At 31.2% G+C, this 14056-nt stretch overlaps 1 protein-coding gene and 1 long non-coding RNA gene across 2 annotated transcripts; one reads left to right on the top strand and one right to left on the bottom strand.

Moving 5' to 3' along the window:
• Positions 1–1967: 1967 nt before the first annotated feature.
• LOC145581141 (uncharacterized) lies at positions 1968–5017 on the bottom strand. The gene is made up of 6 exons (XR_014099605.1): positions 4736–5017; positions 3999–4069; positions 3269–3323; positions 3124–3194; positions 2988–3038; positions 1968–2262 (listed from the first exon to the last, which is right to left on the bottom strand). It is a non-coding gene; the product is annotated as an uncharacterized LOC145581141 (long non-coding RNA).
• Positions 5018–9164: 4147 nt separating this feature from the next.
• Positions 9165–13515, top strand: LOC145581152 (myb family transcription factor PHL11-like). The gene is made up of 6 exons (XM_081638216.1): positions 9165–9326; positions 12197–12273; positions 12378–12441; positions 12606–12702; positions 12818–12887; positions 12970–13515. The coding sequence occupies exons 1-6, from the start codon at positions 9236–9238 to the stop codon at positions 13393–13395; spliced, it is 825 nt and encodes a 274-aa protein (XP_081494342.1). The 5' UTR covers positions 9165–9235; the 3' UTR covers positions 13396–13515.
• Positions 13516–14056: the final 541 nt, after the last annotated feature.

The raw sequence follows: 14056 nt of genomic DNA on the forward strand, positions 1-14056 counted from the left end.
TTAATGAAATTGGTGCAAGTTGTAAATCAGTAAATTAGCCGTTCAAAGGCAAATAGGATGGTTCCACCCACCCATGTGAATCCTGGAGGATATTAGGGACGACCATGGTAAACATTTCGAAAATTTTTATTTTCGGGCGAAAAAAAGTCAAAAAATTACAAAAGTGAAGGCTTTATATCCACGCTTTTTGAGAAATTTTGGAGGTTTCGAGGCCCGGTGTCGAAAAGTCTTGAAATTCTATGGGATACATCTCGGGGTCATATAATGCCGTTTGGAACCATATATGATCATTATTTGTTGTTATAAATGTTCGTGGTAGGCTTGAATTAATGAAATCGGTGCAGGTTGTAAAGCGGTAAATTGGTGTTTAAAGGCAAATTGGATGGTTCCACCCACCCAATTATGACTCCCGGAGGATATTAGGGACTATGGTAAACATTTCTGCAATTTTTATTTTCGGGCGGAAAAAAAAATCAAAACATTTCAAAATTAAAAGCTAATATTCACGCTTTTTGATAAATTTTGGAGGTTTCGGGGCCCGGTGTAGAAAAGTATTAATATTTAAGGGGATACATCTCATGGTCATATAATGTCAATTGGAACCATATATGATCAGTATTTGTTATCATAAATGTTTTGCGGGTTATAATCAGGTTGGGTCATTTCCAAGTCGGGTCATTCTCGGAGTCAAGTCGGGTTATGTTCAAGTCAATAACTTGCAGGTTACAATCAGGTCGGGTCATTTCCAAGTCAGGTCATATTCGGGTTCAACTAACTATAAATAGATAATTATCATTTTTATCAAGCTAATTATTTCCTTTAACTATAATATATATGATGACAATATACTAGGGAACTATAGTTTATAATTTAGGAAGATAATTGTCTATTTCCTTTGACCATACAACAAATATATACTATATTTAACTCTTAAATTTAATGATGATGCTCCTTTTTTTGCTGGCCTGGACCGACTTGGTCTCCCTAGAGAAAATGCTTTGATCAACAATAATGAGGCGGTCTAAATTGCATTTAAGGTGATTTGAAATCGGGTCAGGAACAATTTTGGTTGAATTTAGGTCGGGTCAATAACAAGTCGTTTTGATTTCGAGTCGGGTTAGTAATAGGTCTAGTAAAATTCGGGTCAGGTCAATAACAAGTCGGGTTGAATATGAGTCGGGTTAGTAACAGATCGGGTTGAATTTTTGGGTCGGGTTAGTAATAGGTCTAGTAAAATTCAGGTCGGGATGAATTTGGGTCAGGTTAGTAACAAGTCGGGTTAAATTCGGGTTTTGACAGGTTAAAACGGGTTCGGTTCAATTTCGGTTCAAGTCGGGTTCGATTCAGGTCAATTATTTACAGGTTATATTCGGGTCCCCACTTCATGTTCGGGTTTGGGTCTCACATACTCGGATCAACTCAGGTCTAAGATTGGTTTCAGGTCAGGTTTGGGTTACTATTTTTTAGGGTTCAGATGAGTCGGCTAATAATCGAATTTGAGTCGTCTGTACACTACTACATAAACAAGCAAATGCAACCCCTAAAAACTGTTACAATAGGGCAAAAAACCTTTGCTATAGGCCTACTGCAACGGTTGGTGGACCGTAGCATTTGCGGCCTTTGCACTAGGTTTAATGCTACGGTCTTTTGACCTAATGCAACGGTCATATACTATCTATCATGAACCGTTGCATTAGGGCCTAATGCAACAGTCTTATATAGCTAATGCAACGATCATCATAAATCTCATAAACCGTTGCAGTAGATTTGATGCAATGCATATTTAGATCAAATGCAACGCCCATTGCCTTTGTTGGGACCGTTGCATCAGCTTCTTCTTCTTCTTATTCTTATTATTCTTAATAATAATAATAATAATAATAATAATAATAATAATAATAATAATATTATTATTATTATTATTATTATTATTATTAAACTTCAATATACAAATGAGGTAAACAAAATTGAATAACAATCATTTCATTTTGATTAAAAAAGTATAGTATTTAATTTAATTATATTATATAATTATGCAATTAATGCTACATTGAAATAATTCCTAAGCCAAAATACATTTCTTTACAATGCATCATATATTCTCCTAATATATCTACCTAAACAAGGTCATTAAGTAATTTAAAACTACTGTAAAAAAAAGTAACTCAAAACTAAGAAATACGAGTCTGACAATCCTCGATCAAGAGAGTCACAACAATCATGTCAATTTTCCTGTTCTACTCATTGTGGTTCATCATGTACCTATACAAAAAAAAAAATTACATTAGGAATATTTTCATTTCTTAAAAAAATAATAAAAAAAAAAGGAATATTATCATCACAATCTAGATAATAAATAAAACAAATACTAAATAATATTTATAGCAACATTAAATTAAAATAGAGAGGAAATGATAATCATACTATATGGCTAAACCAAATTCTATAGCCCAACACAACAATCAAACTCTGATAGACAAATAGCATGAAGCTTCTCTTTAAACATAGATTGTAAATACGTTATCACCTAAACACAATTTATTCAATCCTCCTATGCACCAAGAACATTTATATTAGGCTATTAGAGAACTAATCTTACGGGATTCAGAATAGCCTCAACTAACTAGCTACTTGAAGCATTAGAGTGACACTAGTCCCACCTAAACACCCAAGCCGCCAAGCGGTATCAGTAATTAGATAGAACTTTCCAAGGAACAATGACACTGACCAAACACATGATCTTGCATAAATATATAACCCCCCCACCCCTTATCTCTTCCTACGATGGCCAATTCATTTAAGACACTGAATATAAGTATAAAGATCTCATTCACTACCCTTTCAGATTTGGCCTGGCTTGCTCACCCTATTAATAAGTTCAGTATGCAAATTAAAAGGTATGATAGAGGCCTTGTTCTTTTCATCTCATAAGAATAATTCATGTAAAAATAGGAACTAATTAAAAGGTAAGAGGTCTTATTTCTTACCATGCCGATGTGTTTCTTCATAATGGGAGTAAACTAAGCTTCTCAATGGGTCTGTACAAGAATTTAAATAAGCAACTTGATCAATAACTGCACTAAAATCCTAGCCGTCACTAAAAAAAATGGCGGAGGAGCTTACCCTTTCACTTCTACAACATCACCAGGTTTGAGTTTTTCAAAATGCTAGCTCATCCTACTTTCTTGATATATCTGCTTTTGACCGTGGTTAGCTAACAACTAAAATATAAAATGTGGAAATAAGTCTACAATAAAAGTTGACGGACCTTGATCAGTAAATCAAAGTATCCTTTGGAATCAAGAACAGATATGGGAGTGTACCTGAAAACAATTTGCATATAAATCAGGAATAACAAAGTATACACAGATACAAATAGAGCTCTTTATACTACGCAAAATACAAACAAAATTCCATAAGCATGCAATATTTAACAGAGTATTGTTTTGCTTGGGGTTTTTCTTTTAATACTATTAAATCTTTGCTCATTTAGGAATTGATGTGTTATGTTCAAGCTCTGCCCATTCATCTATCTAGCTAAGCAAATAGAAAGACATTTCTTTTATGAATTTTTTTAGGTGGTAAGGAGTGTAAGGTAATAAACAAACTTAGCATCGTAAAAGTTTGAGAAACTAATGAATAAAGCATTGAGATTGGATTGGAATTCAATAGGATGTAAATCTGTCTAATGTTTGTGGAAGATACTCATCTCACTGATGTTCATTGGCTCAACCAATTTAGGTGTTTTCTTTAAGTTAAGGTGTGCAAAACGTTTGCATCATCAGGTAAACAATGCAAAGATAATTAAAATTTGTCTTTTTTTTTATATATATAGATGTAATGTCTGTACATTATGCATAAACTAATGACTATCTGGTAATAATTATCAATTGAAGTGGAGAGACAGAGTACATAACAGACAACACGCATTTATAACATGATTGTAAATAATAAATATCCGATCTCCCACACTAGAAGATAATATGGTAGATGCATACCTTGATGATTTGAGAAATTAATCCCACTGTAAGATGACGTTGTGGTCATACCATTAGTGATATAAGTATTCCTAGTAAAAATTATACTACAATAAGTAAAATTTAGATAAATATAATTCAAGAAATATAACCACATATTAAAAACCAAACATGAGTCACTAATCAAAATAGAGAAAAACTGGGGGGAAAAGAAGAATAGGCACTGTGGAAAGTCTTAATGGGCAAAACTTAGGCTTCCCCTTCCTACTGTACTTTATGAAATGAGTACTTTATTTCAAAAAAATCAGTGCCTACATAGTTTACAAGAATTCAGATCAAAATTGATTTGAGATAGGAGAAAAAATGAGATTACATCTTGTAGAAATGATGACGATGAATGGCCCAATTGATGACAGTATCAATTACCAAATCCCTACCCATCAAATGTTTTGTAATCAACAATTGAACAAATATCATTAACCCAGAAAAAATCCAATAAACCCCACAAAATTAGAATTAAACTGATTAAGGTCAATATTTCAAATTTCCAAAATTATCACCATTTTTCTCAATTTCTTGAGCAAAAATGAACAAATCAAAACAAAGAAACAAATTTTGAATTGAAACAAGCTAAACAAGAGAAGTAAAGTAATCGTGCTTCAAATCAAACTTTAAACCCTAGATTGAATATAATGACGCAACTAATCAGCGATAAATCCTAGGTGACGAAATTGATATTCATTGTTTGAAAATATTACCTCAAATGTTTCTTCAAATGAAAAGAAAGCTCGTAAAGCTGCTTCAATGAACGAAAAAGCTCAGAAGTCAATTCAATGGAGGATTTAGACTACGAACAGTACCATGGAGAATTCACACTCAATGGAGGAGAGAGAATGCAACGAGTGAAAGGTTCATAGAAGAATAGAGAGTGTGAGATTTTCACTAGAGGAGATACCGAGGGAGAGTTGCGGGCTTCAATGAGGAAAGATGCGAGCTTCAATGGAGGAGAGCCCAAAAAAAAAGAGACGAGGTTTGTCTATTTTCGAGAAAGTTGGAAAAGTTAACATATTATCAGTAGTTCATCGCGCACATGCGTGATAATAATACCGAGCAACTAATGCAACAGTCATTATTTGACCGTTGCAATAGGCTGGGAATTCGTTGCATTTGAAGATCTACTGCAACGGTTATATTAAAACCATTACATTAGGCAAAAATTCCATTGCATTAGCTTCACCTGTTGCATTAGACCGTTGCACTAGCTATGACCGTTGCATCAAACCATTGCACTAGATTTAACCGTTGCATTTGACCGTCGCTTTTGCTCGTTTATGTTGTAGTGGTATTTCGGGTCGGGTCAACTTTTGACAGCTCTAATACTATATAGTCTTCTCTAATGGTACACAAATTATACCATTTAAATTTAAAATTTCACAAAAAATGACCAAAATACCCCGACCAAGCATCCCTCCCCTATTACCTCTTGCTCCCCTCGCAACTTGTCATCAATGCATGGCAGTCTCTCGTTTTCTTCGCCGTTTTCTTCTCTACATGTTTTTTTCTTTTTCTTTTTTTATTTATTGTTTGTTTTATTCTCTTTCTTCCTTTTGTTGTTTTTTAGTCTTAGCACAATTGAGTTTTGTCCCTTGTTGGGAAAACCCTATTGTTTATAGATTATTACATGTGGAATTACATTATTATATCAAGTAATGTGGTAATGATTAAAAGAGATGATTACTCCTACAATTAGATATGATGGGGTCAAGCATTAATAATGTAAAACCAATGTAAAACATTTGCAATAATGCTTTGGATTTTAAGCTTGATTGTCCATACATAACATCAACAGATTATATCTCTGATTATAAATTGGTAAAATTATAAAATTGACGTTTAGAACTGTACATTAAAATTAATCCAAAAACACTTAACACAATCATGTTTGCATTGTTACGTGTAAATTGAAGAAATATTTAGAACCAACGAACATCAACAAAATGTACATGCATGGAGCAAACATTTATCCGTTATTATGCTAAACTTATTTTCACTTATTTTAGAAAAAAATTACTCCGTATAAGTGCAAGCCAAGTTCATCACGATAACAATCCTCCTCACAAAGTACCAGCATTTACTCATTTAGTAACTTGCTCAGCTTTAGAAGATTACTTAGACATTAGATTATACGTAGTATTATTTCCTAAAAATATGGCATACCCAAAGGTATGTACATTGACAGCAACATGTGGCCAAATTTATCAAATTGTCTATCAATCTAGGAAGGGAGCACGAGACAATTGGCCAAGCTTATCGACTTCGAGGCACAATAACGGTGATTAATTCATATACTAGTATACAAAATTGTTGGGGCCTGTTCTCATTGACTGAAATCAGCTGAACTCAACTGAACTGAACTTGACTGAACTGAACTGAACTGAACTGGACTTAGTAATTAGTGATTTTTAACTACGAATTAGTGATCTTTAATTATTTATTGATTATTTATTACTATACATATGTGTATATACATATGTACATATTAAAATATTTATGAAAAATATACTTTATAATTATAATATTTATGGAAAATATATTATAAACATGAAACCCCAAAACATTTTAAACATATATATTATATAATTTAAAAATAAAATAGTATTATGACAAAAGAACACAAACATAAAAAATAAAAAATAAAAAAAATAAAATTACGTTTTCAGTTGCAAATAATCATTGCTTGTTGTATTCTACACAATTTTATTCGTTTACATGAACTAGGGATTCCATTCACGCACCAAGTTGAAGTCATGGAGCGAAGAGAAGATCATACTATGTACGATCCTAACAGAAAAGCAGCTATGAGTATTGTACAACAAGAAATAACTGATCAGATATGGGAGTCAGTTCAGAGGAATGCCGAGGTAATGAAGGAGCTTGGTGGACAAGAAGAAGACGAAGAACTAACCGATTATGAAAATTAGTTTAAGTTGTGTAGTACTCTAATTTTCTCAATGAGTTTAACAGTAGAAATGTGTATCAAAAAAATAGAACCATTTGAACAATGAATTGTATCAATATTATTATTATTATTATTGTTGTTGTTGTTGTTGTTGTTGTTGTAATAAGAGCTTAAAAGAATGAAATTATTATCGTCGTTGTAACAAGAGCTTAAAAGAATGAAATTATTATCGTCGTCGTAATAAGAGCTTAAAAGAATGAAATTTTGCTTTATATCATTAGCAATATCATTAGACATAAACTGAACTGAACTGAATTTCAACGTATGAGAACAGACCCTTAGTTTAGATAGTTAATTAATATATTTATATGGAGTATTAACTATTAAGAAGTAAGAACTAGAGATTAAATTATTCCGTTCACAGTACATATCATTGCCATAGCGACTCTCTCTACATCCAAAAAGAGAAAAAAATAAATAAATTAATAATAAATTACTTCTTAATTAAGGTGGCATTTGAAATTAATTAGCAAGGGTGGTTAATTTTACCAAGTGACCAAATTGGTTTCATGAATCATGACACTGTCGGTCAGTTAATAATTATTAAAAAAAAAACCCTTCACTAATTAGTTTCTTTTAATTAAATCAGACTTTGTCTTCCCTACATCTATAACAATATTTAGTTCTCTGAATCTTGTACAATATCCAAGCAACATCACCGTTGAATCCATGTATATACATACATAACTTTATAAGTATATTATGCTGTCAGTATCTCTCAAGATTACGATTCCCAACCCTAATTATTGTCAAATAATTATTAATTAATACTTTGAGTTTTTTATTTTTTAATTAATAATGTAATGTAAAGTACAAAAGTTAGATGAAGTCCTTACAAACTTATTAGTGTTAGTTTAATTATTGTAATTTGTAACAATAATTTTGTGAATTTTGGGTCTATATCTTCATGAACATCACATAATTATTGGCCCTTGCCACTCAATCTAATAATCTTCAATTGACTATTAGACCATCTCCAAAGATGAGACTCAAGTGAGTATTTTTAGGAGAGAGAGAATATTTTTTGCAATGTATATCAATAAGTTGGTATATAAACTTAACAACTCCAAAAGAAAGTTGCTAAGTTTAGATACTCAACTTTGAGTCTCTTTGTCAAAAAGTGTGGGCCCTTGTCAATATTATAATATATATATTTTATTATTTATTTAAATTTTACCTTTTTTATTATTATTATTTTAGCTTCGGCCCGATTTTGAGCGGGTTTTGGGCAGAATTTTCCGACCCGGCCCGAAAATTAAAGTACATATATTGAGATAATGGATAATGAAAATTAAAGTACATATATTAATTTTCATCATCCATTATCCTAATATATGTACTTTAATTTTCATTATCCATTATCCTAATATATATTGAGAAGTGGGCATAATTTTTTAGCTTTGGCCCGGCCCGAACTCGGCCCAATCCGCCCAATGATCACCTCTATAATATAGTGTTGGATATGTACTTTAATTTTCATTTTGTATTTCAATACTCAAACTTGAGTTATGGTATCCATTATCCTTCATGATATATTGTAAACTTGTAATGTCAACAAATATATATTCATTGAACTTTAATTTTCATCAACAATTATATTTAGTTTTCCTCCTTGCATTGCGACATTTCATTGATATAAAAACACTTTTAATTACATTTAATTTCTTCATTTCATTCATTTACACATTCAATTAGTAATTAACTAGTGAGTTGTCTATTGTTTCTTAGGGCCAATCGATCCATGGAGACATATTATTGGTTAGCCAACCAAGGAGTCATGCAATCGAACAAGATTATTCTTAAGATTATCAATCTATCCAACACCATATTATCAAGTCAATCAAATTAAATTAAAATCATTAGTGATGATTATCTTAGTTAGAGTGACAATGCCACGATTAATTTGTCCAATTTAATTTTAAGCTTTACTTGTCATATATTATACTTTAACCAAATAAATTTTAAAACATTATAGGGATTTGAACTTAATTACAAGCTAAGGGGTTGGAGAATGGAGACAAATATAATATATAAAAATTATTATGTCGGACACATACTATATATAACCTACGTTTGCTTGTAACCTTTGTAATATAATTATATTTGTGATCGATCTCAAATATTTATTAGAGAAAGAGATAGATAAGAGATGGAGGGAGGTATGAGCGGAGTATACGGCGGTGGAGACGGCGGAAGCTTCCCGTACCACCATCATCAAGCGTTAGAAGGCGGTGTTTTGATGTCGAGGGACCCCAAGCCACGTCTACGGTGGACTCCTGATCTTCATGAACGTTTTGTTGATGCTGTTACCAAGCTTGGTGGTCCTGACAGTATGTTTTATTTCCCTCTCTTTCACTTTTTTTCTTTACATTTAATTTATGAAAATCCAATTCAAAAGTTAAATTTTGTTGTAATTTGGAATAATAATTTAGCCAATTCGAGGAAAATGATTTATGCAACTCCAGGAAAAATATTCAAATGTTTTCTTATCTTAGAATTTTATTATAAGGTTTAGGTTAATTTACCTATGTGATTGCTGAAATTGATCAATGAACTAGGTAGCTAGTATTTGCAAACATTAGAGTTAGCCATTTTTATAAGATCATCAAATCACAAAATTATTGGAATTAATTTTTGAAACTTTTATGTTTGATGGGATATGAATGTCTTTAAGCCGATCAATTTACTAATCATTGACTAATTTAGAAATCTAGATGGAATTAATAATTGCATTTTGACAAATTAGTAGCTTTAATTTAATAGGCATTGAATTAGAAGATAAATTATTAAAACACTATAATTATTGAATTATTTTCCTTTTAGATATTTTAATTATTCTAGTCCTTCTAATTCTATATTTATTTATTTATTTCTCTGTATTATTATTACTATTAATATGCATGTTTCATTGTTTTGGGAACCAAATTCCTACATACATTACTTTAATTAATCGGTACAGTATAATGTCCAAAAGTTACAGAAGTTAATATGTGCAATTGTGAATGCAACAAAATGATAATAATACAAGGCTATAAACAAGTTTATTAATTGTCAGTGTAAAATTGGAGCATTATTTAGGGTAAAATAGAACCCAAACATGTCAATATGATGGATAAACTCTTATCATGATGTACTTGGGTGTAGTAATTCCTAGTACTTGATTGAGTAAAAAATGATTAACACTGAAATACTGAATGTTTTTTTTTTTTTTTTTTTTTTTTTTTTTTTTTACAAGCATATTTAGCATGCATTGGATTCTCTGCAGTAGTTATCTAGAGACCAGAGTAGTTTTTGGCAAAAGTGGCCTAAATTAAGAGGTTATATAAACGGAGGGTTGAGAGAGATGTAAAAGTGTCTCGCAGGGGTAAATTGGTCATTTCATGCGGGATTTAAATTTTCCCCTTTTAGATTCAATGGTACAAAATACACTCTTCAGTGGTACAAAATATAATTTTAGTGGTATTTAAAAAAAGGTTCAAATGTCTAATTAGACTGTCAAATAATACAATTAGAGCTCATTGGTACAAAATACACTCCCAGTGGTACTCAATGCGGTTTTATAAGTGGTACTTATAAAAATCCTCAGTGATACAAAATATACTCTCAGTAGTTGTGGTCCCAATTTTTTTTGTCGTTTTTGCACGTGAAACCATTTCTGAAAATTTTTAGTGGGGCCCACACAACTTTTTTCACTCTTCCTATCTCTCTCCTCCTTTCTCTCTCTTCTTTTTACTTTTATGTTATTTTAATGGTTGTGAGACATTTACATCACTCTATTTTTACTTCCTCCTAAATTAACGGCTTCTGTGTAGAGTTTGCAAAAGCTAGACAAAATCCAACACAACTAAATTCTATTTTTCGGATTTTTTTTTTATTTTTTAATTACGTACGGAGTATTACTAAGAATGAACTACTATTACATTTGAAAACTAACTTGAAACAACTATCAAGTATGTAGTACAATTATCTATATATAACCAGTTGATCGTATAGTATTTTGTATTTCGTACAACAATCGTTATTAATTTTAATTTGTCCATGTGAGCACATACGTTAAAAGTGATCTATACTTTAGTGAATACAACCGGTTCAATGATGAATATTTTTAATTCGATCAAAAGTTAACGTTTAATAGAATCATTGGCAAGTATGGCAACTACCACAACACCAAATAGATACTATCATACAAATAACTAATTTTGTCGAGCATACCCTATTATAACATACGGTTGTAGTATTTGGTATCTTATTTTGGCAAAGCCAATGATTTAGCTAGTTAGACTTTTTTAGAAGCTAATTAAGATAAGTGAAGCTTTCGGCTTAGATATAATGCTACTAATATAAATAATTAAACATTGGTTATGTTCGTTAAATGAATTGATGTGGTGGTTTTGTTGTGATTAAATTAATAAAAATGAGATGAATTTATCCCAAAAGAGGAACTTAAACAAGTGGAGTTGATTTGGAAAATAAAACCTAATTAAGATATAAAGAAGACTCTTTATAATTGGAGACTTGGAGTAGTTGAACATGTCTGCACCAAGAATTTCAGCATTTGTGATTTCAGGCGTACACGTATACTTAAGCTTCTAACCTTGTCTTAATCTTAATTATTTTTTAAACTTTGCCCAACACTTGGAACCTTAATAATTTAGCCAAGCGTTATTTAGCATTTCATATATAAAGTATGAGAGTTTTATTTTTAATTACTATTAGCATTATAGCATAGGTATGTACTAAGCTACTAAAATTAAATAATGTATATAGTAGTATATATATATATTTAGTTTAGTTTTCACCGGGGGTAGTTTGAATGATCATATTTTATACTAGAGTTATATGATATCAAGTACCACAAATTAAATTTTATAGTATGCTATCGAGTCATAATAGTAAAGATACGTTATCAAGCGTGCTTATTGGTAGAGTTGGTAGGCAAGAAACTCACCTTATGACTATGAGGTCACAAATTTGAGCTCCACTAACCACAAATGCTTATGAATAGGCGAATACTCGAATAGCTAGCTAGGGAGATTCCCTTACCTCCCTCTCTACCCTCAAGCTAACGTTAAGTGCAATGCATTCATGCATAGCATGATTAGAGTGCTTATAGAGTTATAGTATGTACTGTTTGAACGTTGAATTACGGAGTATATTTATTTCCTATTGATGTCTAACTTGATCGAATTTAAATTTGTAGAGGCAACTCCTAAGTCAGTGTTGAAGTTGATGGGATTAAAAGGGTTGACATTGTATCATTTAAAGAGCCATTTACAGGTGTTTAATTATCATTTCACTCATTAATAATTCATTTTTCATATATAAATCCGTCCTAAATTAATCTGTGAATTTACTCACTAATTGTTGTTAATTATGTGTAGAAATACAGGCTTGGACAACAGTCTAAGAAGCAAAATAGTTCTGAAGGGAAAACAGATTCCACTAGTAAGCTTCATTTACTACGTTTAATTATTTTTTTGATATTTTTGAAATCAAATAAATATGCCAATATAATTTAAATTATACTTAGCTTGTACGTACGTACTATACTTTTGCATGAATTAATTTTGTTGTGATTTTAATTATGCAATTAAATTATTTTCTTGAAGATCCGAGAAATTCATACTCAAGATATAGCCTTCACTGCTCAGAGGCAAGTACTAGTGGTACAGGCCACGGTTCATCAAGTGGAAGTTACGATCTAGGGTATGTGTATATATAGTGAATAATTGATCATTCTTAAAAAAAAAAAATGTACTTTTAAATTGTTACAATTTGAAACAATGGAAGTACTAATAGTCTATTCCTATGATTTGAACAGAGATATTCCAATCACGGAGGCACTAAGAAGTCAACTCGAAATACAAACCAAATTACAAGATCAATTAGAGGTACATGTTTTGTTTTCAAATCTTAAAACAAATATGAGTAATAATTAAGGGTATGTTCACTTCAGCTTAATTTTTCTGACAGGTTCAACAAAAATTACGAACAAGGATAGAGGCACAAGAAAAGTACTTACAAGCAATATTATGCAAAGCACAACAAGGCATTTCTGTTGATATGAGTTGCCCTAGTAGTAACAATAATAGTTGTAACAATAATGATGATAATAATCTAAGTAATCAAGAAAGTCTAATGTTTAGTGAACATGTTAATAGTAAGGAGATGAAATCAATTTTTGATCAAATTTATCCTGATCATCGTCGGTCCAAAGGCGATCATCAAGATCACAAGGGAGATTTGTTGAAGATTAAGCATGAAGCAGGTGCATCAGGAAATTATTGTTCCTTGCAATTGAACTTAAACAATGGTAGTGGTAGTAGTAACCATGGTTATGACTTTGGTGGTGCACATGGGGCTGAATTTGAAGCCAAATTGCTTGCTTATAGAAGATAATAACAACAATCTGACCAAAGTTTAGCCTCCTAATTATTACTGTACTTTAATTTGTTAATGATGTATAGGTACAATTCTAATTAGAATTAAATATACAAATGATTTAATTTGGATTTTTTTTATTATATTATTTTTTCTTTTGACGTTTCTATATTTTGTCCATAAACATTTATGAACGAGCATTTCCATGCTCATGTTCTAGATTATTGTTAATTTTGTTATGCAAATTATAACATTTAATTTGTTCAAAATCGATTGGACTATTAAGCTAACGACTTAAAATAAGAATGAATTCAGGATTGGTCAATCTTAAATTTTAGCTCATCAATGAGAGTAATACAAGTAATATTAGGCATAGGCACATTGCCTCTTCGACTTGGGGTGGTCAATTCTCTAGTTTCAACCATACCTACTAATTTATTATAGGCTATTATATTTGCTCTATTTTCTAATCACCCTCTTTTAGTCCTTTGTTGTCCAAAAAAAAAAAAAAAAAACACCAAAGTGAGCAAATTCAATTTGTAAATCTATTTTTCTTCAATCCTCAATTGGCAAACCTCAAATCCTTTGACAGACAGACTCGATCCTCGTAATTATTCTTGTCGACTAAGGCTTATCTTAGCATAACATTCTAACAAGTTGTCAATTTGTTTCTAAAGTT

The sequence above is a fragment of the Chenopodium album genome, chromosome 2 (genome assembly GCF_948465745.1).
Source record: "Chenopodium album chromosome 2, dcCheAlbu1.1, whole genome shotgun sequence".
Taxonomy (NCBI): Eukaryota; Viridiplantae; Streptophyta; class Magnoliopsida; order Caryophyllales; family Amaranthaceae; genus Chenopodium; species Chenopodium album.